Source organism: Leucoraja erinacea, chromosome 6 (assembly GCF_028641065.1).
Source record: "Leucoraja erinacea ecotype New England chromosome 6, Leri_hhj_1, whole genome shotgun sequence".
In the NCBI taxonomy this organism is placed as follows: domain Eukaryota; kingdom Metazoa; phylum Chordata; class Chondrichthyes; order Rajiformes; family Rajidae; genus Leucoraja; species Leucoraja erinaceus.
In genome coordinates this window covers 41,932,213-41,959,594 of record NC_073382.1, presented here as the reverse complement: position 1 = coordinate 41,959,594, position 27,382 = coordinate 41,932,213, and the positions used below count along the sequence as shown (strand labels likewise).

At 40.8% G+C, this 27,382-nt stretch overlaps 1 protein-coding gene across 1 annotated transcript in view; it reads right to left on the bottom strand.

Annotated features, from left to right (window-relative positions):
- Window positions 1-407: 407 nt before the first annotated feature.
- Window positions 408-27,382, bottom strand: part of LOC129698002 (glypican-6-like) — a 738,013-nt gene continuing 711,038 nt past the window's right edge. Inside the window, exons 7-9 of the mRNA XM_055636811.1 lie at window positions 15,906-16,042; window positions 13,514-13,689; window positions 408-7,170 (exon numbers count right to left, since the gene is read on the bottom strand). Coding sequence (XP_055492786.1) covers window positions 6,968-7,170; window positions 13,514-13,689; window positions 15,906-16,042 — 516 coding nt within the window. The 3' untranslated portion in view covers window positions 408-6,967. The remainder of the gene's footprint in view (window positions 7,171-13,513; window positions 13,690-15,905; window positions 16,043-27,382) is intronic.

The following is a 27,382-nucleotide window of genomic DNA, read 5'->3' as shown; positions in this document are numbered from 1 at the left end:
AAGGGGATCAGAGGGTATGGAGAGAGGGCAGGTACGGGATACTGAGTTGGATGATCAGCCATGATCATATTGAATGGCGGTGCAGGCTCGAAGGGCCGAATGGCCTACTCCTGCACCTAATTTCTATGTTTCTATGTTTACCAATGGGGTGGAAGATTGCAACCTTCACGTGGTCCGCCCTGTTTCGTCGAATGCAATCAACCTGGCGTGCACAATCAAATAAAATCAAATAGAACAAGTTGTCCAACAACTTTAGGCTGTGCACGCCATACGCAAGAAGAAGAAGTCTTACCAATAATGAAGTCTAAGAACCCGTCTGTCATTAAACTATAACACAAAATGCATGAACAAATAAACCACAGGATAGAAAGGTAAAACGAAATTGCACACCCATTACATGACACAAATTGAAATGATAGGATCCTTTATTTGACTATTTGATACCAGAAAATAACATATCATATCACATAATGTTACATGGTCATATGACAGTTTGTGCACTGTAAACAAATTAAAACATCATCAACCTAAGGCTGTTCACTCACCATCATAGAATAACTATAGATCATATGACCTAGTTTCTGCATCATGATTAGTTGATGATGATGTAATACAATGCATACTAAACTTTAATTTTAGAAATATTATAGATCTTGATAAATATCAATCTTCCTGAGTGTTCAAGGAAGTATTTAGAAAATTAAGGCTAATATGTGACCAAATGGAGATTACAAGCAAGTTTATGTCAAAACATTTGTATTTAGTAATATGGCAGAACATTATTAGTTAAAAACAAAATTACTGAAAACATTGATTTGAGTATAAGGCACGGAAAAGAGCTTCCTACTCATATCAACTTTATCAATGAGAAAAGTGAAGAGAGGTATTTTACCGCTAATGACAATGTGAAATAACTAAAAATTGCACTATGTTCTCAGACTATACCACTACCTGCATAGCGTGTAAAGACATACACATTTGACTTTATATGTTGAGCCTAATATACTGAAGGATGAAAGTTCAAAGGCTTTGGTCTCAACATTGATTTTTGTTCTCACAGAACGCTTTACAAAAATCCAAAAGGATAGCACAGCATTCATGAGCCCAATCAACCTGTGTCGCCTTTGAAACCATCACATTCCATTACTTTGTTGCAAAGTGAAGAACATTATGTTTACTGTTGGTGTCTTCATTTGAAGGAATAAAGACTACATCCTTCACAATTAATGCTTTGACAAACCTTTAACCATAAGTAATGAAAAAAACAAATAGCTAGTGTAGATAATGGATTCTCAGAACAGGTGTTACCTAAGGAATAACTTGTACAGTAAAAATGCTACTTCCACCTTACATATTAATTCCTTTCAGGTCTGTTTGATTTATCGGTCTTTCTGTTAGTTTTTCAATATTATAATTGTTTTTGGGTACAAAACCAGGCTATTTATTTCAATAGCTAATTTGGACATAGACATTACACATATTTGAATATAGGACAGCCAATTTCCCTCATATTAATGAATTTTAAGTTAGATCTTGAATGGCAATAAACTGTAGTAAAGATTTTGTTGAAATTGAAAACCTGCTCATAATTTGTTCTGCTTTTGCTACAAATAATAAAGAATCTTTCTGTGTGTGTTCATATACAAAGACATATTAACACTACTTTTTGCCCCTAAAATAAATAGAAAATTGTATGTTAATAATAGTGAAGTGGTGTGCCCAGCAGTTTTCATGAGTGGTCACAAAAACAATGGAACCATCAAACTTCTGTTCTGTGCAAATGAGAACTTAGCCTGCTCTTAAAAACAATTTAAATTATTCTGTGCTGATGAAAATATAAAAACTGTATACTAGAAAATCGAAACGTGGATACAGTGGCACAGCAATAGATTTGCTACCTCATAGCGCCAGAGACCCGGGTTCGATTCTGACTATGGGTGCTGTCTATATGGAATTTGTACCTTTTCCCCGTGACCTGCGTGGGTTTTCTCCGGGATCTCCGGTTTCCTCCCACACTCCAAAGACGTACAGGTTTGTAGATTGATTGACTTGGTATAAGTGTAAATTGTCCCTAGTCTGTGTAGGATAGCGTTAGTGTGTGGTTATCTATAAACCAAACTAAACTAGACACCATGGATCAATGCTCCCATTGATCTCAGAAGATCATTTAGAGTATTGCGTGTAGTTCTGGTTTCCCCATTACTGGAAAGATGTGGCTTTGGAGATAGTGTAGATGAAGTTTAACAGAATGCTGCCTGAAATAGAGGGTTTCAGCAACAGGGAGAGGCTAGACAGACCTGGATTGTTTTCTCTGGAACATTGAGGAAAGACTTGAAGACTGGATGGTGGCAAATGATGTTCCTCTATTGAAGACAAGAGGGTGGAAAATGTTGTGGTCTTCTTTACAAAGGGCTACAAGAGAAAGCCTCAAATCTACAGGCCAGTGTGTCGTAACATCTGTGGTCGGAAAGTTACTAGAGAGTACTCTGGCTGATAAGATATACATGAATTTAGATAGACAGGGGCTGATTAGGGAAAGTCAGCTCAGTTTTGTACATAAGAGATCATGTCTCATGAACCTTGATTGAGTTTTTTGGAGATGTAACCAAAAAAGTTGATGAGGGGAGAGTTGTGCTTGTATATGTGGATTTCAGCAAGGCATTTGACCAGATTCAGCTTGGTAGATTGCTCTGGAAGGTTGGATCATGGCATCCAATGAGAGCTAGCCACCTGGGTAGGAAATTGGCTTCATGAAAGAAAGATGGTGATGGTGGAAGGATGTTTTTCGGACTGGAGGCCTTTAACTAGTAGTGTACATCAGGCTTCGGTGCTGGGCCCATTGTTGTTTGTCATCTATATCAATGGTTTGGATGAAAACATACAAGGCATGATTAGTATGTTTGCAGATGACACTAAAGTGGGTGGTATTGTAGATAGCAATGATAGCCAAGATAAGTGTGAGGTGTTGCATTTTGGGAAATTTAACAGGGGAAGACCTACATAGTGAATGGTAGAGTGCTGGTGAGTGTTGTACAGCAGAGGGATTTAGGAGTGCAGGTACATAATTCCTTGAAAGTGGAGTCACGGGTAGATAGGATGGTCGAGAAGGCCATTGGCACATTGGCACATTGGCCTTCACCATCAGAGTATTGAGTATAGAAGTTGGAAGGTTAGGTTATAGCTGTACAAAACATTAGTTAGGCCACATTTGGAGTGTTGTGGTCAGTTTTGGTCACCCTGTTATAGGAAATATGTTGTTAAGCTGGAAAGAGTGTAGAGAAGATATATGATCATGTTGCCAGGACTTGAGGGCCTGGGCTAAAGGGAGAAGTGGAGCAGGTTAGGACTTTATTCCTTGGAGAGCAGGAGGATGAGGAGTGATCTTATCGATGAGTATGAGATCATCAGGGGAATAGATAGGGCAAATGTACAGAGTCTTTTAGCCAGAGTAGGGGATCAAGAACCAGAGGACCTAGCTTTAAGGTGATGAGGAAAGATTTAATAAGAACCTGAGGGACAACACGTTTACACAAATGTCTCTATGATTAAGTGTATACAATTATGAGAGGCATAGATAGGGTAGAGAGTCAGAATCTTTTTCCCAAGGTGGAAAATGTCCAATATTAGATGGAATAAAGTGAGAAGAGAAAACTTTAATGGAGATGTGCAGGGCAAGATTTTTACACAGAGAGTGCTGGGGGCCTGGACGGCATTGCCAGAGGTGGTAGGGGGAATGGTAGTGGTGTTTAAGAGGGTTTTGGACAGGCATATGGAAATGCAGAGAGTAGATGGGATATAGATCATGTGGAGGCACATGAGATGAGTTTAATTTGGCATCATGTTCAACACAAACATTGGGGGCTGAAGGGCCCATAACTGTGCTGTACTATTTTATGGTCCATGTTTTAAGAATGCAAAAAAAATTCAATAAAAGGTTAATTTTTATTTTTAAATAAATCAGAAGTATGTCTAATTAAGTCAATTTAAAAAGGTATTTCCATTAAAAAGTTGTTTCCATTAAAAAAAAACTTAGGATATGGAATGTCATTTGCTTATTGTTAAATAATAATGGATATTAATAAAGGATATAAATGGAATACAACAAGTGATTGCTGATAAATTTCTAAACTTTTATCCCACATAATGCTTAAACTTGCTGCCATTCTACATTTCCAAGAGCACAGGAAAGAAAAACAGTTTAGGAAACATTTGCCTACTATTATTTCTTGATTTGTTCTCAATGTTCTAGTAATCAATCTTAAAAATTGGATGGTTCTTTTTCCAAAATTCCACTTCATATATTATTGTATATTCACCAAGCTATTACTCTTTCCAGCCTTAGTTTTGATTCAATTGTTCAATTTATCATAAAGTGTTAATTGGAATTCAATTTGTCACCCGATATTTGATTTTTTTTAATTGCAAGTCTCACAGGAGATGGGCATTTCCAAATCATTTTATTGTCAAATTTGGAATATGACTGCTTTAAATAAATCCAATTAAATCACTGAATCCAATGCACAGAAGGAAATCCACACCCAAAAGTATCCATCTCACTGGATTTACCAGGTAATTTTTCCCTTTTGGCTATGTTTTAAAGATAGAATTTAGTAACTAAGTATGTAATAGGCTATTATACCAATTATGTTCTTGGCCTCATCCACCCATGATTGAACTGTACCCAACTATGATGCCATCCAAATTTAGGCTGCAAGTATGATTTACTGTATTTATGTATTTGAATAATAGGATTATATAGCTTTTTTTTAAAAATAGAAGCATTGTTTGAATCACAATATTTAAATCCATTTGCTCCATGGCTGGAAAAAATGCTTATTAAAAGTTCAATATTGTGAAAGATTTTGACAGTAAATATATGGCAAAACTAGGGTAGAAATTTACCCTTGGTCATACGTGCTGAATGCTTAGTCTGATAGCATTAATCATGTTATAGTGGGATATATATGTGATACATTGTGCTTTTGAAATTTGGTTTCATTAATTCAATGAAATTTCTGTTTACTCTTTCCACTCACAGCAAGGTCTGTACTGATGGAACAAAGATTTAATGTAACTGACAAAGCTGGTGAAAATTAGTTTTAATAATTAGGAATAGACTATCCAAAAGGGTAATGGGACAAACATCAATAGTAACTTCAGAATAGAATTGTACTCGGACAATAAATATGTGCAGGGCTATTGGGAAAGAAAGGAGTGGAAATAATGGAAAACTTTAAATGTATGGTGCAGGTACAATGAGTGAAATGCCCTGTTTCATTTTATTCTTAAATTTCATAGCACAATAATGGAGCTCCATAAAATATATCCAGAATTGTTCCAGGAGAATGACTGCAGATGCATTCAGGAGATTAATGAATTAATGATCATAGTTTACCCACAAAAATACCACTTAATTGCACCATCTTTAATTTGTTTTTGAAGTAAGTAAAATGCAATTATGTTCAGAATAATCTGACTTTAAAAATGTTCTTTGGTTCAGCACATTTTCCCCAAGCTAGGTTATCAACTTCACATCAGGAACATTGTGAACGCTCCATAATGTGTTCAAAGTACTGAAGGGCATACATTTTTATTTTTATCTTTAATGCCGTGACTTCATAGCTCCAGAATTCTTATTCCGACCACATAATAGGTACTGAAGTTGTCTACTCATTATTACAGATGTACCTCTGTCACAGAATGTAGAATAAACCCATGCAAATGTCAGGCACTCTTGTTCGATGGGAGTGGTGCACACAATAGCCATTCACAATTGCATTGAAAACTGGTGTTTCAACAATTTAAATGTTCCGGGGCTGTCCTTGTGCTGAGCATTGGTGATATAATAACATGCAGATAATGCAATCACATTTGAACCCTGAGCTAATACTTTGAATTATTTATGTTTTGATGTAGCAACAGATGACTAGTGCCAGAATGAAAAATTGAAAATAAAATTATAGATTCACTTTCTTTTTGGAGTTTCTCAAATGGCTTATCCTAGCACTTTGCAGGATTCTAACCTTTTAGGGATCTTATTAAGAAGACATGGAGCAACAAGCAAATGGAGGAGCATGTGGGAAAATTAGGCACACTAGTATGACCCTTCTCACAATCAAAATCAGTAGCAAAAATTCAGGTAAGAGAAGCTAATCATACACTTCAACACGAAGGTCAGAGCTCATAATCTTCCTGAATCTTTCTTCTGTTGTGATTAACAGCATGACTCATCTTCTTATTACTTATACATTAGTAAATCCTATCGGTCTTCATTCGAAAACATATATCTTTCACCTGTGCGCAATTGTGATGACTAATGTTTGTGTAGTTGCTTGTTCTGTACGTTCCACAATACTCCAAATATTCCCATTGTTTATAGCTAATTTTAAATGCACATGACCACCAATCTTCTTTGTTCATGTTTTCTACGGGGACAACTGAATACAGTTATTAGATGGATGAGGCGAACTGTGCTATTAAACTACCAGCATTCATGAATCATTTAGCTACTGCCGTAACTGAACTTCATTGTTCATTGATAAGTCACTGTAGAGATACGATAGATAAACATATTATCCAGGACATTTTGCAGCATATTTTAACTTTGTGGTAACTGTAAAGGTAGAACGTAGATATTAAAATCTTACTTAAACCAAATTTCTTTATAGAAGGTCATTATTATTTGATGCATAACATAAGCAGAAAGGAAGATGAATCTGGAAATAATCCCAATGACAGTCAAGTAACCGTTTCTTTTTATGTGAGGTCTGAGTGAGGATAAAGCAATCTTGCACTGGTAGACTGTACCTGAATGGCACCTGGTGTCTTTGGGTAAAATGGCAGCAGGCTGCAGTATTCCTTTCTGCTTTAAAACTGGTACGGTTCCAAGATGGAGCTGTGTGTTTGATGGACATATCCAAAAGGAAAATGGTGCTTGTCCTTTAGTGTCTCTATTGCATGCCACTGATTATCTCCACTGTCTTTGTAGTACCAGGAGTAGAAAGGTGCCAAATATGGTCAGCCAATGCAGGCAGGGTCCGACTGCTGCGGAGCCTATAGGCTCATTCTTCTTGGGCCCTGGTGGAGCCTCAGTGGTTGAGAAGTCCAAGTCCTGAGGACACATTTCATCGATGCAGCCACTACCACTGCCCGAGCCACTTGCCTCTTCAACTGAAAAGAAAAAAGGATCTAGTTAAAATTAACTATTTAATCAGAACAACTTCCTAAAAAACTACAGTCTGAAGAAGGGCCCCGACCAGAAACATCATCTATCCATCTCCCTACACAGATGCCAATTGAGTTCCTCCAGCACTTTGTTTTTTCTTAAAGAGCATGGTGTGAAATTGCTGACTATGTTATCTCCTGATATAGTCAGCAATTCCAGCTACTAAGGAAAGCACCTGATCAGTTAATCACATCAGCTCCGACAGTGGAGAAGGGGCCAGATTCTAGATTTGTGAAACTGAAGAAGCGATTTAAAATATGAATTTTCCTTTTATAGGATTGTTATGGACTCACCCCTTACCTACTCCAATACACACCAACCCAACACCAACTTCCAGAACTCTCTTGCCATCCTAATTTGGAGGACTGATCTTGCTTTTAACACTATGGTGCATCTGATTTAGCCAATTAAATCACACCATGTGAACATGCAGTATCAGCTATGGCTCCTATCCCTTTAAACCTTTCCTATCCATGTGCCAGCACAAGTGTCTCTTAAATTCTGTTGTAGTACCTGTCTCCACTACCTCCTCTGGTAGCTCATTCTATATACCTACCAACCTCCGAGTGAAAATGTTAACTAGAGCCACACGGTGGCAGAGTAGCTGCCTTACAGCGCTTGCAGCACCAGAGACCCGGGTTCGTTCCTGACAATGGGTGCTGTCTGTACGGAATTTGTACGTTCTTCCCGTGACTACGTGGGTTTTCTCCAAGGTCACTTTCCTCCCACACTCCAAAGACATAGAGGTATGTAGGTAAATTGACTTGGTATAAATGTAAAATCCTCCCTAGTGTGCGCAGGGTAGTATTAATGTATGGGGATCGCTGGTGGGCTGAAGGGCCTGTTTCCATGCTATATCTCTAAACTAGACTAAACTAAACTAAACTACATCTACACTTTAAGGTGTATCGAATTATCCTATAGTACAGTTTTGAACTAGGGAAAGAAAACTACCCTTGAAGACGTTCAATATTTAATCCCGAACCAACATCACAAAAAATGATTACCTGGTCACAATTAGAATACTAGTTTATAGGGGCTCACTGTGCCCAAACTGGCTGCTGTATTCTTTACATTATGATCACTATTACTCCTCAAAAATTGCCTTATTGCTGTAGAGTGTTTTATGTTGCCCCGAGGTTGTGAAAGGCATTGCATAAATTGAGGTACTTATCAACAGCAGGATACCTCATCTGATTAGGAAACCCTTAACTTGCTTCTTCTTAACTTTAAAAGGAAATAATGGCACATCAACCCACAATCTTCAATTACCCCACAAATGTGCGCAAAGTATTAACTCTTGATATATTCCAAAATTGAGTTTAAGATTGATTAGATTGCTTTGCGTGTCTTTTCTGCTTTTGTTCTTGAATATAGATTTAAATATTTCTCAATGTTTTCTGTTTTGGGGTACTGTTAAGATATTGGAAAATTATATTTGCTGCATTCACCATTTCCTCCTCATCGTGGACCTCCCCTCATGGCCTTCCGGCTTTAGAACTTTTTATCCAAAACTGCCGTCGCGACATCAACCGCCTCGACTTCTCCACTCCCCTGTCCTACTCCAATCTCTCCTTCCCTGAACGTACTGCCATCCGCAACAACCCAGACTGGGTTATCAAACCCACCGACAAGGGGTTAGTCTGGCGCGTCGATCTCTACAATGCTGAGGCCACGCGCCAACTCTCAGACACCTCCTCCTACTTACCCCTGGACCATGACCCCACTGACGAGCACCAGGCCACTATCTCTAGCACCATCACCAACTTCATTAACTCCGGCACCCTGCCACCCCGAGCCTCCAACCTCATCGTTCCCCAGCCCCGCACGGCCCAATTATATCTTCTCCCCAAAATCCACAAACCTGACTGTCCCGGTAGACCCATTGTCTCTGGCTGTTCGTGCCCTACCAAACTCATTTCCACATTCCTTGACTCCATCCTATCCACCTTGGTTAAATCCCCCCCTACCTATGTTCAAGACACCTCAGACACTCTCCGTCGTCTCCGAGCATTCCATTCTCTAGGCCCCCATTCCCTCATCTTCACCATGGACGTCCAGTCACTCTATACCTCCATCCCCCACCAGGATGGTCTCAAAGCCCTCCGGTTCTTCCTTGACCGGAGAAGCAACCTATACCCATCCACTGATACTCTCCTCCGCCTAGCGGAGTTGGTCCTTACCCTCAATAACTTCTCATTTGACTCCTCCCATTGCCTCCAAATACAAGGCTTAGCTATGGGCATGCGCATGGGCCCCAGCCATGCCTGCCTCTTTGTCGAGGCGTACCAGGGCCCCATCCCCGACCTCTAACTCCGCTACATCGACGATTGTTTTGGTGCTACCTCCTGCACCCACCCACTACACCTGGACCATTTCCGACACTTCCCTACCTTTTCTTGACCTCACTATCTCCATCGCAGGTGATAGATTTCTGACCGACATCCACTATAAAACCTGCATCTCCACCAATCTCATCTATTGCACTCATTGCTCTAGATGTCAGCTGATCAACATCGGTGAGACCAAGAGTAGGCTTGGCGAACGTTTCGCCGAACACCTCCGCTCGGTCCGCTTTAACCAACCTGACCTCCTGGTGGCTCAGCACTTCAACTCCCCCTCCCATTCCGTGTCCGACCTCTCTGTCCTGGGCCTCCTCCATGGCCAGAGTGAGCACCACCGGAAATTGGAGGAATAGCATCTCATATTCCGCTTGGGCAGTCTGCACCCTAGTGGTATAAACATTGAATTCTCCCAATTCCGATAGCCCTTGCTGTCTCCTCCCCTTCTCAGGTTTCTCTCAGCCCTTGGGCTCCTCCTCTACCTTTTTCCTTTCTTCTACCCACCCCCCTCCCCCTCCATCAGTCTGAAGAAGGGTTTCGGCCTGAAACCTTGCCTATTTCCTTCGCTCCATAGATGCTGCTGCACCCGCTGAGTTTCTCCAGCATTTTTGTCTACCTTGGATTATAGGCACATGGTTCCCTAAAAGTGGTGAATAAGTGGAATTGCGTGGCAAAGATATATAGCATGCTTATCTTCATTGGGAAGGGTATTGAGTACAAAAGTTTGAACATCATGTGCAGGTGTACACGTCATTAGTGAAACCATCTTAGAATAATATGTGCAGTTCTGGTCAGCCAGCTACAATAAAGATGTAATTGTTGAAAATGTTATCAAAGAGATCCACCAGGATATTACCTGGACTTGAAGGCTTATGTTACAGGGCGAGGTTGGATAGGCTGAGGGGTGAACCTGTTGAGGTGTGCAAAATTATGAGGGATATTGATAAAGTGAATGGTCTTTTTTCCCCCAGGGTAGGAGATTAAAAAACTAGAGGGCATAGGCATAAGATACGCAAGGAGAAATTTAAGAGGGATCACAGCAGCAATGTTTTCACTCAGATGATAATTCGTATCTGGAACGAGCTGCCAGAGGAAGACACAAGAGGAAGTGGATACAATTACACCATTCAAAAGATAATTTGAATGGTTTAGAGAGATATGGGCTAAATGCAGGCAAATGGGATCAGTGTCGAATACCAACTTGGTCGGCATGGACAAGGTGGACTGATCGATGTTGTCCTATCATTCTTTGACTCTATAACTTCAATCCAGTTGCAAATATTACCAGGAAGCTCCGTCTCTGTTCTATTCCAGACAAGTTCTGTTAGGTTCCTCAGACATAGGTGTACGTTAACACCTAGTTTCTCGGCCCAGGGAGGTATTGTATTTGCTTATTTTTCAGTTCATAGCAGCACATTCTCAATGTCATAGAAATGCAGCCATATATCTTCCCCAGTGAATTTATGATCTTCCACTCCTTCACATTCCCCTGCCACCTAGATCCAGATCCCCACTGAAAATACTAAGTGCATTCAGAAAGTATGCAGACCCCTTCATGTTTTCCACATTTTGTTATGTTACACTTATTCTAAAATGGATGACATTATTTTTTTAATCATCAATCTATACAGATACCTCATAATAAAAAAATGAAAACAGATGTTTAGAAACTAATTTGCAAAGTAATTTAAAATAAATAACTGAAATATCACATTTACATAAGTATTCAGACCGTTTACTCAGAACTTTGTTCAGGCAACTTTGGCAGCAATTGCAACCTCAAGTCTTCTTGGGTATGACGCTACAAGCTTGGCACACCTGTATTTGGGTGATTTCTCCCATTCTTCCCTGTAGATCCACTCAAGCTCTGTCAGGTTGGATGGGGAGCGTCGATGCACAGCTATTTTTAGGTCCCTTCAGAGATGTTCGATCGGGTTCAAGTCTGGGGTCTGGCTGGGCCACTCAAGGACATTCACAGACTTGTCACAAAGCCACTCCTGCGTTGTCTTGGCTGTGTGCTTAGGGTCGATGTCCTGTTGGAAGGTGTATCTCAGCCCCAGTTTGAGGTCCTCTGTACTTTGCTCCGTTCATCTTTCCCTCGATCCTGACTAGTCTCCCAGTTCCTGCTGCTGAAAAACATCCCCACAGCATGATGCTGCCACCAACATGTTTCACCGTAGGTATGGTATTGGCACGTGATGAGCGGTGCATGGTTTCCTCCAGATGTGACGCTTGACATTTAGGCCAAAGAGTTCAATCTTGGTTTCACGTGGTCAGAGAATCCTGTTTCTCATGGTCTGGGAATCCTTTAGGTGTATCAAGCAGGCTGTCATGTGCCTTTTACTGAGAAGTGGCTTCCATCTGGCCACTCGACCATAAAGGCCTGATTGGTGGAGTGCTGCAGATACAGTTGTCCTTCTGGAAGGTTCTCCCATCTCCACAGAGGAACTCTGGAGCTCTGTCAGAGTGACCATCGGGTTCTTGGTCACCTCCCTGACCAAGGCCCTTCTCCCCCAATTGCTCAGTTTGGCTGGGCGGCCAGCTCTATGAAGAGTTCTTGTGGTTCCAAAGTTCTTTCATTTAAGAATGACGGAGGTCACTGTGCTCTTCAGGACCTGCAATGCTGCACAAATTGTTTTATACCCTTCCCCAGATCTGTTTCTCGACACAATCCTGTATCAGAGGTCTACGGACAATTCCTTTGTCTTCATGGCTTGGTTTTTGTTCCCACATGCACTATCAACTGTGGGACCTTATATAGACAGGTGTGTGCCTTTCCAAATCATGTCCAATCAATTTAATTTACCACTGGTGGACTCCAATCAATTTGTAGAAACATCTCAAGGATAATCAATGGAAACCGGATGAACCTAAGCTCAATTTTGAGTGTCATAGCAAAGGGTTTGAATACTTATGTAAATGTGATATTTCAGTTATTTCTTTTTAATTACTTTGCAAAAATTTCTCAACACCTATCTTCGCTTCTTCATCTTAGGGTATTGTGTGTAGATCGATGATTAAAACATGAATTTAATCAATTTTAAAATAAGGCTGTAACGTAACAAAATGTGGAAAAAGTGAAGGTGTCTGAATACTTTTTGAATGCACTGTAAATACTGCTTTAAAATCCATTTATTGGAATATTGGTGTATATTGAGTGTTGGAATACGTGATCTCAACAGACTTCATATTTGGAACATGCGGTTCCATTCAAATACAGGTTTGGTTTAAGTGGTGGACATGATGGTGGGGTATCGTAGAACTAGTGGGGTGGAAGATTGCAACCTTCACGTGGTCCGCCCTGTTTCGACTAATGCAATCAACTCGACGTGCACAAATGGAAGATCAAATAGAACAAGTTGGCCTACAACTTTAGGCTGCGCACGCCACACGAAAGAAGAAGTAGTACTAGTGTGAAGGGTGTTTGATGGCCGGTGTGCACATGGTGGCTGACGAGTCAGTTTCCACATTGTATCTTTCAATTCAATTTTTTTTAAAACCTCTATTTATTACACATATGCATTACATAGTCTTTGGAACCCTTGAAAAGAGCAAGGAGTTATTAGTTTTAGTTTTAGAGATGCAGTGTGGAAACAGGCCCTTCAGCCCACCAAGTCCGCACCGACCAGCGATCCCTGCACATTAACACTATCCTGCACACACTAGCTACAATTTACACATACACCAAGCCAATTAACCTGCAAACCTGTACATCTTTGGAGTGTGGGAGGAAAACGAACATCTCTGAGAAAATCCACCCGTTACGGGTAGAACGTACAAATTCCATACAGTCAGCACCCGTAGGGTTTCCGGCGCTGCAAGTGCTGTTAGGCAGCAACTCTACCGCTGCGCCACAGTGGCCGCCCAGTTGACAATAGAAACTTGAAGGTTCCCATTTACCATAAAACCTCTCATTTACTCTTGTTTGTGAGAAGATTATGCTTACCTGAATCTTGGAAGTTTACATCATTTCCATTATAAGCATTTCTTAGTTTGTTAGTCATCACTCGAAGCGCCATGATTTGCTGGCGAATCATTGTGTCCGGTCTAGTGATATCCACCTCTACTTCTGGGTTGTTAATCTGATTAGTCAGACCGTCATTCATAACTTCAGGCAAGTACCTGCAGATTTAAATTACCGTAAAATATCACTCAAGATTACAGAGCACTTTGATTAACTAGTGACCAACCACATTAGTTCGAACGCTAATTCCTCTTTATGGAATGAAAATATAATTTAAATATTGTATTTATTAATAAATCGAAATGTTATAATTTGGTTATAATGAACCAGTATTCTTATGGTATTATTTTATTTGATTAAAAATGCAGCCTACTCTCTGGAAAAGTCAAATCAGAAGAAATGGGGTCATTATATCAAATAAATGTTCACATCTCCACTATTATCAAACAATTTAGATGGAATATTATTACATATATCATTGACTTAACAAAATATGTTACAATGGTAAATCTGCTGCTCGTTGTCAAGAGACAAGTCAAGAGTGTTTTATTGTCCTATATCCCAGGTAGAACAATGAAATTCTTAATTGCTGCAGCAGAACAGAATATGTAAACATAGTACATAACAGTATATATATACACACATACTCAATAAACAAACAATTATAGTGCAATAATAATAATAGTCTATTGTAGTCCAGAGCTTATCTGTTGTCGCGTTTAATAGCCTGATGGCTGAAGGGAAGAAGCTGTTCCTGTATCTGGACGTTACAGTTTTCAGGCTCCTGTACCTTCTTCCCATGATATTTAATATAGAAAATGGTAATGTTTTCAGAAAGTTTGCACCTTAATTTATTGTTAATATAATATATTTAAACAAACTTAATTAAACACACATTTATATAACATTGTAAAACAGGGTTCTAATTACAGATAAAACTACAAATGCTATTCACAACCATCCATCACCATGTCAGTGCACATTAAAAAGATTATAAAAATTAAAGAGGTTGTTGAAGCAGATTAAGGATGAAACAAGTTATAACAATCAAGGACCATGAAATCACTTTACTCTTTTATTCCAGCTAACTTGTTTTTAACTGTTTTATACTATCGTCAATAAAAAACAGGCATGAAAATCTGAGATTATTTTGAAGTGTACAATATAATGATGGGCTTCAAAGTGATGAGTGAAAGGTGTTGGCTATCCTGATCTCATTTTAGCTATCTGGGCAGCAGTCTGCTTCCTTCCCTGCATACCTGCAGATTCTGGGACAATTTCTTTCCAGCTATTATCAGGCAACGGCACCATCTTATCACCAACTAGAGAGCGGTCCTGAGCCACCATCTACCTCATTGGGGACCCTCGGAATATCTTTAGTTGGACTCTACTGGACTTTATCTTGCACTAAATGTTATTCCAGTTATCCTGTATCTGTACACTGTGGATGGCTCAATTGCAGTCATGATGTATAGTCTTTCTGCTGACTGTATGAGCAGAAAAACATGTAGATATAGAGAGTAGATATGAACTGGAGCTCACTGATGGTATGTGTTAATAACCTATATATATATATGATCGTGGCTTCAAAAAGGAATTATAATGGCATCTGAAAGAAAATTAGTTGCAGGACCAAAGGGAAGCAATGGTGCAATGGAGCTGACTAGATTGTTGTGCAGAGCATTGGTTGTGTGTCCTCCTTCTTCTTACCCTTAATTATTTTACAGTTCTTTAGTCCTCTCCACCATCTTGAAGCATTTGAATCAGCTGGGATTTCATTACAAGTGTACTAATGGAGCTAGAGACATTTCACCCATGTATTTTCATGTGTCCCAGATAGGACAGTGAAATTCTTACTTACTGCAGCACAACAGAATATGCATACAGAGTACATAACGGGAGAAAAAGTTCAGTGTATATATCTACACATGCACATATACCCAATAAAGAAACAAATATTGTGCAATAATAATAATAGTTGGGCCAAAAGCAGGCAGGTGGGACTAGTGTAGATGGGGCATGGTAGATTGTGTAAGTTGCGAATTAACTTGAAGTTTATTTTGGCTCAATCACCGAGTTAAAATAGGGAATAAATGGCTGAAAGAAACAAGGAGTTGTAACTTGAATCGCATTATTTTCCTGAAATAACATTGTCATCACCAAGCATTTTCAAGGTGAATCTAGTTGGCTCACCCAAGATTTATTGTAGTAACATTGCACATTTGACAATTCCCAACACCATCCTTACACTAGCAATGTTCAGCAGCTGCCAACAACCCCTAATGCAATCTGTTTGTAAATTAGGAGGAATCAAATGCCAGATGCCATTTCTTAATGCTAATAAGAAGGGAAGGTGTTCTCCACTACATCTCACCTGCCTTTGGTGTGTCCATTCCAGCATTCTTCTTCATCAGACACACTAGATGTCACTTTATCAATATTACAGAGTGTGTAAGGCAGAGTGGACCAGAACTTCTTCACCATCTTCAGTTTCTCCTTAATATCAGGAACCTTGGATGTAAAGAGAGTAAAGAGAAATTCAGTTATCAAGGTGATTGAAATAGAGCGATGTAAAGAAACTGGAAATTTTAAAGGAATAAAACAGGCAGGTTTTTAACAGTTTGCTTTTCATCTAAACTGATAATTATTCCCTTTGGCACCATGTTAACTGATTCAAATCATTTGAAAGTAATGTGGGGAAATTGTATTTAAATTATTCTTTCAGAGAACTTTGTTATTATAATTTTATTCAGTTCAACCTTTTTATTTAGTTTAGTTTAGAAATGCAGCATGAAACAATGAAATTCAGTAAAGATTCTGCTCACTTTATAAAGAAAGGTTTACTTAACAGATATGAAATGGAAAGTTCAAGCAAACAATTACTCATCTCAAAATGTAGTACTTTTTGGAAATTGGAACAATGCTGGAGATCAGAAAATGGTACAAAGATACTGCAAACACTCATGCAGGTCGGGCAGGTCTGTGGAGAGAGATCAGAGGCTTGTCTTCTCCCTGTCTTCATCTCAGGGGCTGGGATAGTGGCAAACATCCATTGCTTGCCCACAGATTATCACAGCTTTCTTAACCATACGTCCTCCCATCCTGCCTCCTGTAAGGAATCTCCCAGTTCTTATCTTTAGTTTAGTTTAGTTTAGCGATACAGCGCAGAACCAGGTCCTTCGGCCCACTGAGTCCGCGCCGACCAGTGATCCCCGCAAATTAACACTAGGGACAATTTACACATACACCAAGCCAATTAACCTACAAACCTGTACGTCTTTGAAGTGTGGGAGGAAACCGAAGATCTCGAAGAAAACCCACCCACTCATAGTCAAGATCGAACCCGTGTCTCCGGCGCTGCAGGCGCTGTGCCACAGTGCCGCCTCTGTTGTACCTGTTATATTGACTCCAATGATGGAACTATGCAAAGAGGTGCCTCTGAAATGTTTTCGTTCTTCGTGAACCATGGCTTCTCCTCTACCATAACTGACAGAGCCCTGAACCACATCTCATCTGTTTCCCACACTTCTGGTTTCAACCTTTCTCCTTCCAAAGCAAGCTCTCTACCTCCACCAGTTTTCACAACTGCCCTTTGCATTTTCATTTCCTTTCTTTGTGTTGTCACTCACTAACTTTCCTCATTAGGCCATCAACCAAATAGTTGACTCAGCAGCTTATTTCCATGGCAATGCCACATCATTTTAGCAGAGATATTTCCTTTGGTTTAAATAATCCTCCCATCTCTGCAACATCAGATCCTAATCATCTCCTGTCTGTCTAAATGTCTATATATCTTATCGTTCATAATACTCTCCAGTAACTTGCCTACCATAGATGTTAGTCTCACTGATCAATAATCACCGGGCTTGCAGCCCTTCTTAAATAGAAGCACAACATTAGCCACCTTCCAGTCTTCCAACACCTCTCTCGCATCTGGTGATGGTTCATGTCAGGGAGCCTGCAATTTATTCTATAGCTTCCCACAGCGTCCTGGGATATATCTGATCAGGCTGGGGAGATGTATCTACCATCATATGCCTTAGGACATTCGGCACCGGCTCGACCATCATACATGCTGTCCTCAATACACTTTCATTAACTGTCCCAAGTTCCCCAGTCTTCATGCCTTTCTCCACGGCATAAACAGAGGAGAACTACTCCCTGAGGACCTTGCCAGCTCATGCTGGACACTTGGTCCCAGCTGCCAATACCTGTCCCATGACTATTTTTTTCTGGCCACAGCCTCAATTTCTCTCCTCCTCCTATCCATAAGTACCAGAACGAATCTTCTTTTTCATACAGTCACTATACTATTTACTCTTCAATGTGCGGAGTCTGGGTTTTGGGATAAAAAATAATTGCATCAGAAAAAGCAATTCGCCTAAAAAGGTTTAAATAGTTTTTCAGGCAAAGGTTTAAATAGTTTTTTTCAGTCATTGTCCTGTTGAAAGACAGGTATACTTGGAACAGATCAATTCTGCACATGTGATTGGGTGCAATTGCACTCACGTGGAAATTTCTTTCCTCATTTTTTAGCAGGATGCCTGTTTTCCAGGCATTTTTGTTCTGATATTGTACTCTCCCAAATTATACCATGTGCAAAATTAAACTGTAGTCATGTTTTAAACCACACTGCTGTTGCAAAAGTCGTTCTCGTTTGTTCATGAACAGCCACTGATATCTGGGACCTCCTGCAACCTAAATACAACCTCACGTGTACCTTGATTACAGACCCTCCCTTCATGAAGTCAGGATCAGTCCAGGCTTCTATTGCTGATCTCTGCCATATCTCACAGTTTGCTGCTAACTGTTGTCTAAAGAAAGTATCATAATCGGCGAGAATGCAGGCCGAGGGGTGTGGGGAGACCCAGAAGGCATGCTTTTCAATGAGCAGGCATTCGGAAATTGTCACAGAAATAGAGTCATAGAGTGGAGTCATAAAAGACCCTCCGGCCCAACTTGCCCATGCCGAGCAAGATGCCCCATCTACACTAGTCTCACTTGCCTGATCCATATCCCTCTAAACCTTTCCCATCCCTGTACCTGTCCAAATGCCTTTTTGATCTTCCATGCAAATTCATGCCAGGAGTGAAAAACAGAAAATGTTGGAAAAGCTCATACGTTAGCGAGAAACAGAGATAATGAATCCGGTCAATGATCTTTACTGTTTACTCTGATTTTCTGTCTGTGGGTATTTCCAGTCCTTGGTTTACATTTCTTGCTGAGAATGCCTGGCTGCAGCCCTGGAGGATTTCCATGGCTCCCTTCAGTAAAGAACGCCACCTGCTGACAATGTTGTTCATCAACCATTCCGGGTTTCTAAGGGGAACTTTCAATCTTCCTCCCATTATTACAGCTTTGTTTTATACAGAGTGGATCAGAAATTATGATTCAGGCAGGTAAATTGTAGATGGGTCTTTCAACCATAGGATTGGAATGCAGAAGATATTTGTCTGTTATACGTAATGCCTTTTTGAGGTGTCATTTGAAGCACCATGTACAGTTCTAGTGATTGAAGACAGAGGATGGTGGTGTAACTCCCAGGTGGCACAGTGGCGCAGCTGTAGAGTTGCTACTTACAGCGTCAGAGACCTGGGGTTGATCCTGACTATGGGTGCTCTCTGTACGGAGTTTGTACGTTCTCCCTGTGATTTTTCTCTGGGTGCTCTACTTTCCTCCCACACTCCAAACATGGTTTGTACTAATTTTGGTTTCAATAAAAATTATAAATTGTCCCTAGGGTGTGGGATAGTGCTAGTGTATGGGGTGATCACAGGTCGCCGTAGACTAGGTAGCCTAAAGTGCCTGTTACCTCACTATATCTCTAAAGTCTAAAGAATAGTTACCTTGCTATTTTGTTCCAGGAGGCAGTAAAGCCCCTGTCCCACTTAGGAAACCTGAATGGAAATCTCTGGTGACCTTGCGCACCACCCAAGGTTTCTGTGAGGTTCCCAATGGTTCCCGGAGGTTTTGGTCACTCTCCCTAATGGTCGAAAGTGGTTTCCACGTAGTCGAGGCTTCTTCTATGTTGCTGCGATTATTTCAACAAATTGAAAACCGGCTTCGACTAAAAATAGGTTGCCGTTTGGTCGAAGCCAGTGGAGTGGGATCGCCATTTATTTACAGGCAGTCGAAGGCAATCTCCTTCGCTGACCAGCCATTAGGACCTTTGGTTTTCAGGACCTAGAAGATCCGCCGGAAGGTAAAATGCCCGCTAACTTTATTAAACTTCTTAAACTTATTATTATTATTATTATTATTATTATTATTATTATTATTAAACTTCTTATTACTGTCTCCACTCCTTTTCCCCCTTCTCTCCCCTTCCCCCCCTTCTCTCCCCTTCTTTCTTCCCTTCTTTCCCCTTCTCCCCCCTTCTCTTCCCCTTCTCTCTCCCCTTCTCTGTCCTTCTCTCCCCTTATTTCCCCATCTCTCCCTCCCTCCCGTGCTCTCTAAAGAACTTACCGTGCTCTGTGGCAGCCGTTTACCTTCCTCTTCATCGCGCAGACAGCGCTCCTCCGCTGTCCCTGTCCCCCAAATTCACGATGTGTTTGTGTGTGTGTGTGTGTGTGTGTGTGTGTGTGTGTGTGTGTGTGTGTGTGTGTGTGTGTGTGTGTGTGTGTGTGTGTGTGTGTGTGTGTGTGTGTGTGTGTGTGTGTGTGTGTGTGTGTGTGTGTGTGTGTGTGTGTGGTCGTTTGCAAAGATCCTGTAGGATCTTTGGTCAGTAGATGCAGTTCACGCTTCGGTCGAAGCTTTCCAGGTGAGTGACCAAAACCTCTGGCGACTCATGGAAACCTTGGGTGGGGCGCAAGGTCACCAGAGGTTTCCGTTCAGGTTTCCTAAGTGGGACAGGGGCATTACACTCCTTAGATTAAGAATACAGAATTGGTCAGTCAAGGGGATAAGAGGGTGCAAATATAAGTTACACGGTTTAAGGATCAAGAAAATCTATGCAGGAACTTCTGCCCTTGTACCAATCCACCAGGTATACAATTTTTGTAGTCTGTGTAGATGAGACCAAAGACCGTGGAAAGTATAAGCAAAGTGACAATAACATTATGTAGCCATTCAAACTGGGGAGTTTTGATAGGCGGTGATAGGGGATATTTTTTTCCTTTGTCGAAAGACATGATCATGGCCCAAAGTTTGCATTAGTAGCCAGATTCCAGGGTTAAAAAAGACCTTCTCAAGGCTAGAGATGAATTTGGAATAAGACAGTTTTGGTCCATGTGGGAACCAAAATCATCAGCATGACAAAGGGAATTCAGATGAAAGAGTCTGTGCAGTTAGAGTTCTAATTAATAATGATGAGTCAGAAAAATATTAATCCCTGGATTGCTACCTGATCCACATGCAAATTCGAATTGGATGAATGAATGGTTCAAGATTAGCATGGGTCAAAATGATTTTTTTCCACAAACTGCCTGACCACTATATTTTTCATGCATTTTCTACATTAATAATTCTTCAAAGCTGCAGTGGTAACAATTATACACTGTATTTGGTGCATACTGCATACCATGAACTCAATTACAACAAACTCAATGCTGCTTGCTTCGTAACGTTCACCATCTACATGCATTTCCTTTGCTCCACCCTGTGACTAACTCCTTGTAAACAGTGGTCTTTCCCTTTTATTCTGCTGTCACTTTTGAAATCACCGTCATCTCCCATGACAACCATTCTAGTTAATCTTGACTATTAAAGTCTCCCTTGCCACACTTCAGCTGTTTTGTATTCAACTCGCATTAGTAAGGCCATACCTGCCGTAACATCTCTCATGAGGATACTTAGAGCTTTTGAATTGCTTCTATGTTACAGTTGTATATTAATACATCCAACCAAGTCTACAATTCAAGCAATTCAATAATTCAATAAACAACAAGTCTTGAGCACTTCTGCAGAAATTGCACATCTCATCTCCACTAGTATTGTATGTGACAGGCTTAATTGATATTATCCTTATACAAAATCCTGCACTTCTCTCCTTTGAGGATCCTCGTAATGTCAGAACCATTGTGTCTTTGAAATGTTTGTGAATTGGCTCTCACATATTGTTCAGAGAAATTACATACTCTTCCACTGAACTGAGGTTTGTGAATAGTTCAATTATTCTGAGAAAGCTAAGTCAGTGTCAAATTCATGCCTTTCACAGGCTACTGATAATGGGTTACTTTTCGCTGGCCCTGGACTCAGACTGTCTTTTTTGTCTTGGGCATCTCACCCTGGTCTAATTATCTGGCCAGCTTGTTGCTTGCTCTGCGGATCTGTTCTTAAACGTTATGGTGGACTTGGCCGATTCTGTTTCCCACGAGATGCCAAACCTGTTTCTTCACTTAACTGCATCTATTTGTTTGTGCATGTCGGGTTGATTGCATTGGTCGAAACAGGGTGGACCACGTGAAGGTCGCAATCTCCTTGCGAATGTGGACATCCAGACCAGACCATCCCACACATAGTGAATGACTGCCCACTGAGGCTTTCCCTGGTGGTATCAAAGCTATCCACCCAGTAACTGATGCTGTCCTGGCCTGGATGTCTACCCTTGACCTACAACTTTAGGCTGTGCACGCCATACGCAAGAAGAAGCTTAACTGCATGCAACTGAAAATACCCAACTCGTATGGACAACACGTATTTGGACAGCACAGCGAATCTATGACTTTCAAAGAATGCCCTGAATGTTCTTATTGTGCTGTGGAATGTACTTCATTTGTTCTGGGAATATCACATTCTCATTCACTGCCATATGGCTACATCACAACCTTGGCTCCTTATCATACGGCAATTTCTTGGTCTCCTCAACATGCAATCTTTGATAAGTACATTTAACTGTTTACCTCTCCTTTGGATTTGAATTTCACACACACACATATCTGTAATACTGCCAGTGCTCTGCAATCCTATCTGGATCATTACATCTATCCCCGTGACCGTACTGTCTAGATTTGTTGCTTTGACTATGAATGTTTACAACTATTGCCTGCAGCATAATTCTGGTCCGCCATACCTCCATGAGGTGACATAAGAGTCATAGAGTCTTACAGCGTGAAAACAGGCCATTTTGGCCCAACTTCCCCACACTGGCCAACATGTCCCATCTGCACTCCTCCCACATTGCTGCGATGACCACTAATTCTGTCCTATTCACTTACCTGTCTAAATGTTTCTTAAACATCACGATAGTACCTGCATCAACTACCTCCACTGGCACCCCAATCCGTACACCCACCACCCCTTGTGTGAAAAAGTTTCCTCTCAGTTCCCCTTAAATCTCTGCACCCTCACTTTAAACCTATGTCCTCTGGTTCTCGATTCCCCTACTCTGGGCATTTGTCCCTCAACTCCACTGCTGCATCAGAATTCTCATTTGTTTGAACCACATATTCTGGAATGAATGTCACTTTATTTTACATTTATTTCTTCACTTATTTCATTATTTCTAAATAAACAAATTAGAGTTTAAAGTATTGAAAATAGCATGATGAGAAAAGGAGAGAACAGATGAGTAATTGTGAAGAAAGGCAGAGATAAATACCTTCTCATGTTTCCTGGCAAATTACAAGCAGAACATTAAGGTTGCAACACTTGTAGAAAATTAATTTGTTTAGTATTACAACGTGGTAGCTGTCAATGTGTGTGCTGAAAATGCAGAAAGTAGTGAGATGGAATTCTGGGCTATATATTTAACATGGCCTTTGTGCAGAGACTCAGCTGTGACCACACTCTGCAGGAATTTGTTCACGTGTCCAATTTGCCCCACCTCCTAAGTTTTCCATTCTTTGAAAGAATGGATTTCTGAAGAGAATGCTACAGAAGTAAATTCTCTGAGAAGGTCAATTAACTCAACTCTCCGTAGATCAGGTTTATCAGGAATCTCAGGAATTGTCAAGAAGTTGACCCATCCAGAAATATTTTCACCCATGAACTGTTGTTACCTTGGCTGCCATGGGCCTGAATGGGTAACATGTGAGAGCAATGTGACAGCTGCCATGGAAACGACAGCTGAGCTGCCTTGAGAGAGTGGGATACATGTATGCAGAAAAATAAAATTGAAATGGACTTTATACTAGTTAATAACAGCAGACAATACACCATGTAAAAATCCATTTTATATTAAAATGCCCTGGTAATTTTGTGACTTTTTGTCCCTGATCAATGTGGAATCTCTATTTAAAATCAGCAGCTCAATGAAGGACTAATGTAGTAACCTGATTAATTCCATTCACTGTGGCACAAACCAAAAAAGCCTAAGATTTCCCCTGATACAATCTGGCCTCACACCTCGCACATAGCAGATGCTGAAACTTGTAATTGTGTAACTGAATGATACATTCTTCTTTCAGGTATAATTTTCTTCTAATTTGCTTTTGTAACTGCGGTAATTTATTTCTCTAAAGGAAACACTTTAATAAATCTTTATAAAAATTGCTCTACAAATCAAATCCATATAAGTAGTGCTGAAGATTAAATGGTTTTTGGTTTCAATTCAGTTTGAGTTGCACCATTCAGATAGCTTTTTTATATAATCACTAGGGGGCAGCATTAACTAATCTTTAACATCTGTCACAATTGGCAATTGATTGCCTCTCCCATCCCCTCCCAAGCTGTGTAAGACCTATCCTGTGAATGCTTCAGTAAAAATGTTGATGGTGGCTTGAGGCTGGGCCTCCAAGCATGCACAATGTAAGCTTTGCCTGAGTACTTCAGATCAGCTACCGGCATTTGGATATCCTTGGCTCTAGACTGCAGTTGCTGTAGATTGAACAGCTTCCAAATTCTGAAGAAGAGTTCCACTTAATTGGGAGGTTTGTTTGAAGTGAGATATAACATTGTTGCAAGAAATATTGAGAAAAGTTTTGGGGAAGTGATGTAGCCTTATTTGACATTAGTCTTCTCTACGAATGGTTTTGTTATAGATACTTTGGTTAGGTTCATGCCACTATGTTGGAAACTTAAGAAGAAGATGTTTCAGAGTGCAGCAACATTTGAGGTGCCTCACTGAAGGTGTCAAAGACTTTGGGGAGGTGAGAAAAGGCCAGGCAGAGTGGCTGATACTGCTCCCTGCAGTTTTTTTGCAGGCACAGTGAAAATCATGTTAACTTCAGTCACTGTCAGAAGGCTATTGAGGAAGACCCTGGCAGACACTTTCCCTGTGGCAGACTGCAGGAGTTGTAGTTACCAATTTTGCCTCCTTTCTTGCCTCCTTTCTTGGAGGTTAATATTATGGCTTCTCTAATGCCTCTAGCGACCCTCCCCTTCTCAGGTGTGGAGATGAGGCTGTGGATTTGTTTTACATTTTTCATCACCAAAGTTTAGCATTTCAGTGAACTGCTCCTGATGTCTTTCTTTGAGTTATATATGGCCTTCTTGACTTCCTGTTGGTCAGAAAGGGTGACTTAGAATGTACTCTGTGGGACGGCGGACAGAATATCAGATAGAAAGGTCTTTGAGGTATTTCTTCCAGAGAGTTTTAATATAGAATACATCAAATTGTATAGAACAATAACAGGAACAGGTCCTTCGGCCTACAAGGTCTGTGCCGAACATGATGCCAATTTGGGACATCGGGAGCTCGCGGGTCTGGGGGGAGAGAGAGACCGCTTCCCAGAGCTCCCGCAACGCGACTTCTCCAGCCCGTGTTGCGGGGTTGGAACGACCCGGACCAGGACCGTACATCGCCCGGCGTGGCTTCATGGCTGTGGGACTCACCATCGCCCAAGGGCTTCCAACCTTGTACTTTCAGACCGGGAGCAGGGCCGTAAATCGCCCCGCGAGGCCTAAAATGGCCGTGGGACTTATCATCACCCGCCTGGGGCTTGGACATCAGGAGAGAAATTGAGAGCAGGGGAGAGAAAAGACTTTGCCTTCCATCACAGTGGGTTCACTGTGATGGATGTTTGTGTGAATTTAATTGTGTGTATGTCTGTAGGACATTGTCTTTGTTTGTATGGCTGTGTAAACTAAATTTCGTTTGAGTCTCACTGGGGCTCAAATGACAATTAATTTGTATTGTATTGTATTTAAACTAATCCTTCTTCTGGTGGTTAATCTATATCATTTCACGTGCCTTATCTAACAGTCTCTTAAATGACACTATAGTATTATATTCCATCATTACCCCTAGTAGCACATTCCAGGCAACTACCAATCTGTGTAAAAAAAACATGCTCCACACATCTCCTTTAAATTTTCCCCCTCTGACATCTATAATTGACATTTTCTTCCTTAAAAAAGGTTCTGACTGTTAACTCTATCTATGCTTTGCAAAATGTTACAAACTTCTATCGTCTTCCCTCAGTCTCCAGCACATCAGAAGAAACAAACCAAGTTTGTCCAACCATTTCATGTAGCTGATGCCCTCTAATCCAGACAGCATCCTGGAAAATGTATTCTGCACCATCTCCAAAGCCTCAACATCCTTTCTGTAATGTGCCGACATGAACTGCGTAGCCAAAGTCTCATAAAACTGCGAAATGATTTCCTAACATTTATACTTAATGCCCGACTGATGAAGCGAAGCACACTATATGCCTGCTTTACCACTCTACTTGTGTTATTGCTTATTGTGGTATTGTCTGTTCAAGAAGGAACTGCAGATGCTGGAAAATCGAAGGTAGACGTACCTGCTGAGTTTCTCCAGCAATTTGTCTACCTCGTGGTATTGTCTGTTGCTCTGTCCTATTTCTAATTCTCAATGAGATGGACTCTATAGCTCTAATAGCCAGGATAATTTTTATAGCACGGAAAACTGGCACATGTTCGCAAGATGTTGTGCCTCCTATGCTCTATCCATCTACTGTCTGTATTTCAGGTGGGGGTTTACTGCTGGACCTCTGATTTCTGGTGTCCAAAGAAGGGGTGGCATGGTTACACAGCGATGGAGTTGCTTGCCAGAAACCTGGGTTTCATCCCGACTACGGTTGCTGACTGTATGGAGTTTGTACGTTCTCCACGTGACCTGCCTGGGTTTTCTTTGGGATCTCCGGTTTCCCCCCACACTCCAAAGACGTACAGGTATTTGGGCTAATTGGCCTGGTAAAGTTGTAAATTGTCCCTAGTATGTATGTCGGATAGTGTTAGTGTGTGGGGATCACTAGTGGATGTGGTGGGCCGAAGGGCTTGTTTCGACGCAGTACCTCTAAAACTAAAACTAAAAAACTGTTGAGGGAAAAGTCAGAGAATCAATCCTGGAACTAATGTTTGCAGTTAACATAGAACAGTGCAGTAGAGGAACAGGCCCTTCACCCCACAATGTCTGTACTGAAGATGATGCCAAGACTAGCTCTTATCTGCCTGCACATAATCCAAATCCCTCCATTCCCTGCATATGCATGTGCCTATCCAAAAGTCTATTAAAAGCCACTATTGTATCTGCCTCAACCACCACCCCAGGCAGTGTGTTCTAAGCACTTACCACCCTTTGTGCAAAAATCTTGCCCTTCCACATCTCCTTTACACCTTTCCCCTCTCATCTTAAAGCTATGCCCTCTAGTATTTGTTTTTTCAATCCTGGGATAAAAGGTTCTGACTGACTATAATTTGACATACTTCTATCAGGTATTCTCCTCAACCTCTTGCATTCAGAGAAAACAATCCAAGTCTGTCCAACCTCTCCTTGCTGCTAAAACCCGTTAATCCAGGCATCATTCCAGTAAACCTCCTGTGCACCCTTTCCAAAAACTCCGTTCTTTCCTGTAATGAGGCGACCAGAACTGCACATGATACTCTAAATCAAAGTCCTATAAAACTGCATCATAACTTTCTAAATGCTGCAAGTGTACTATATGCTTTCTTTACTGCTCCATCTACTTGTGTTAATTAGCTCCCTGGTCTCCTTAAACCATATTT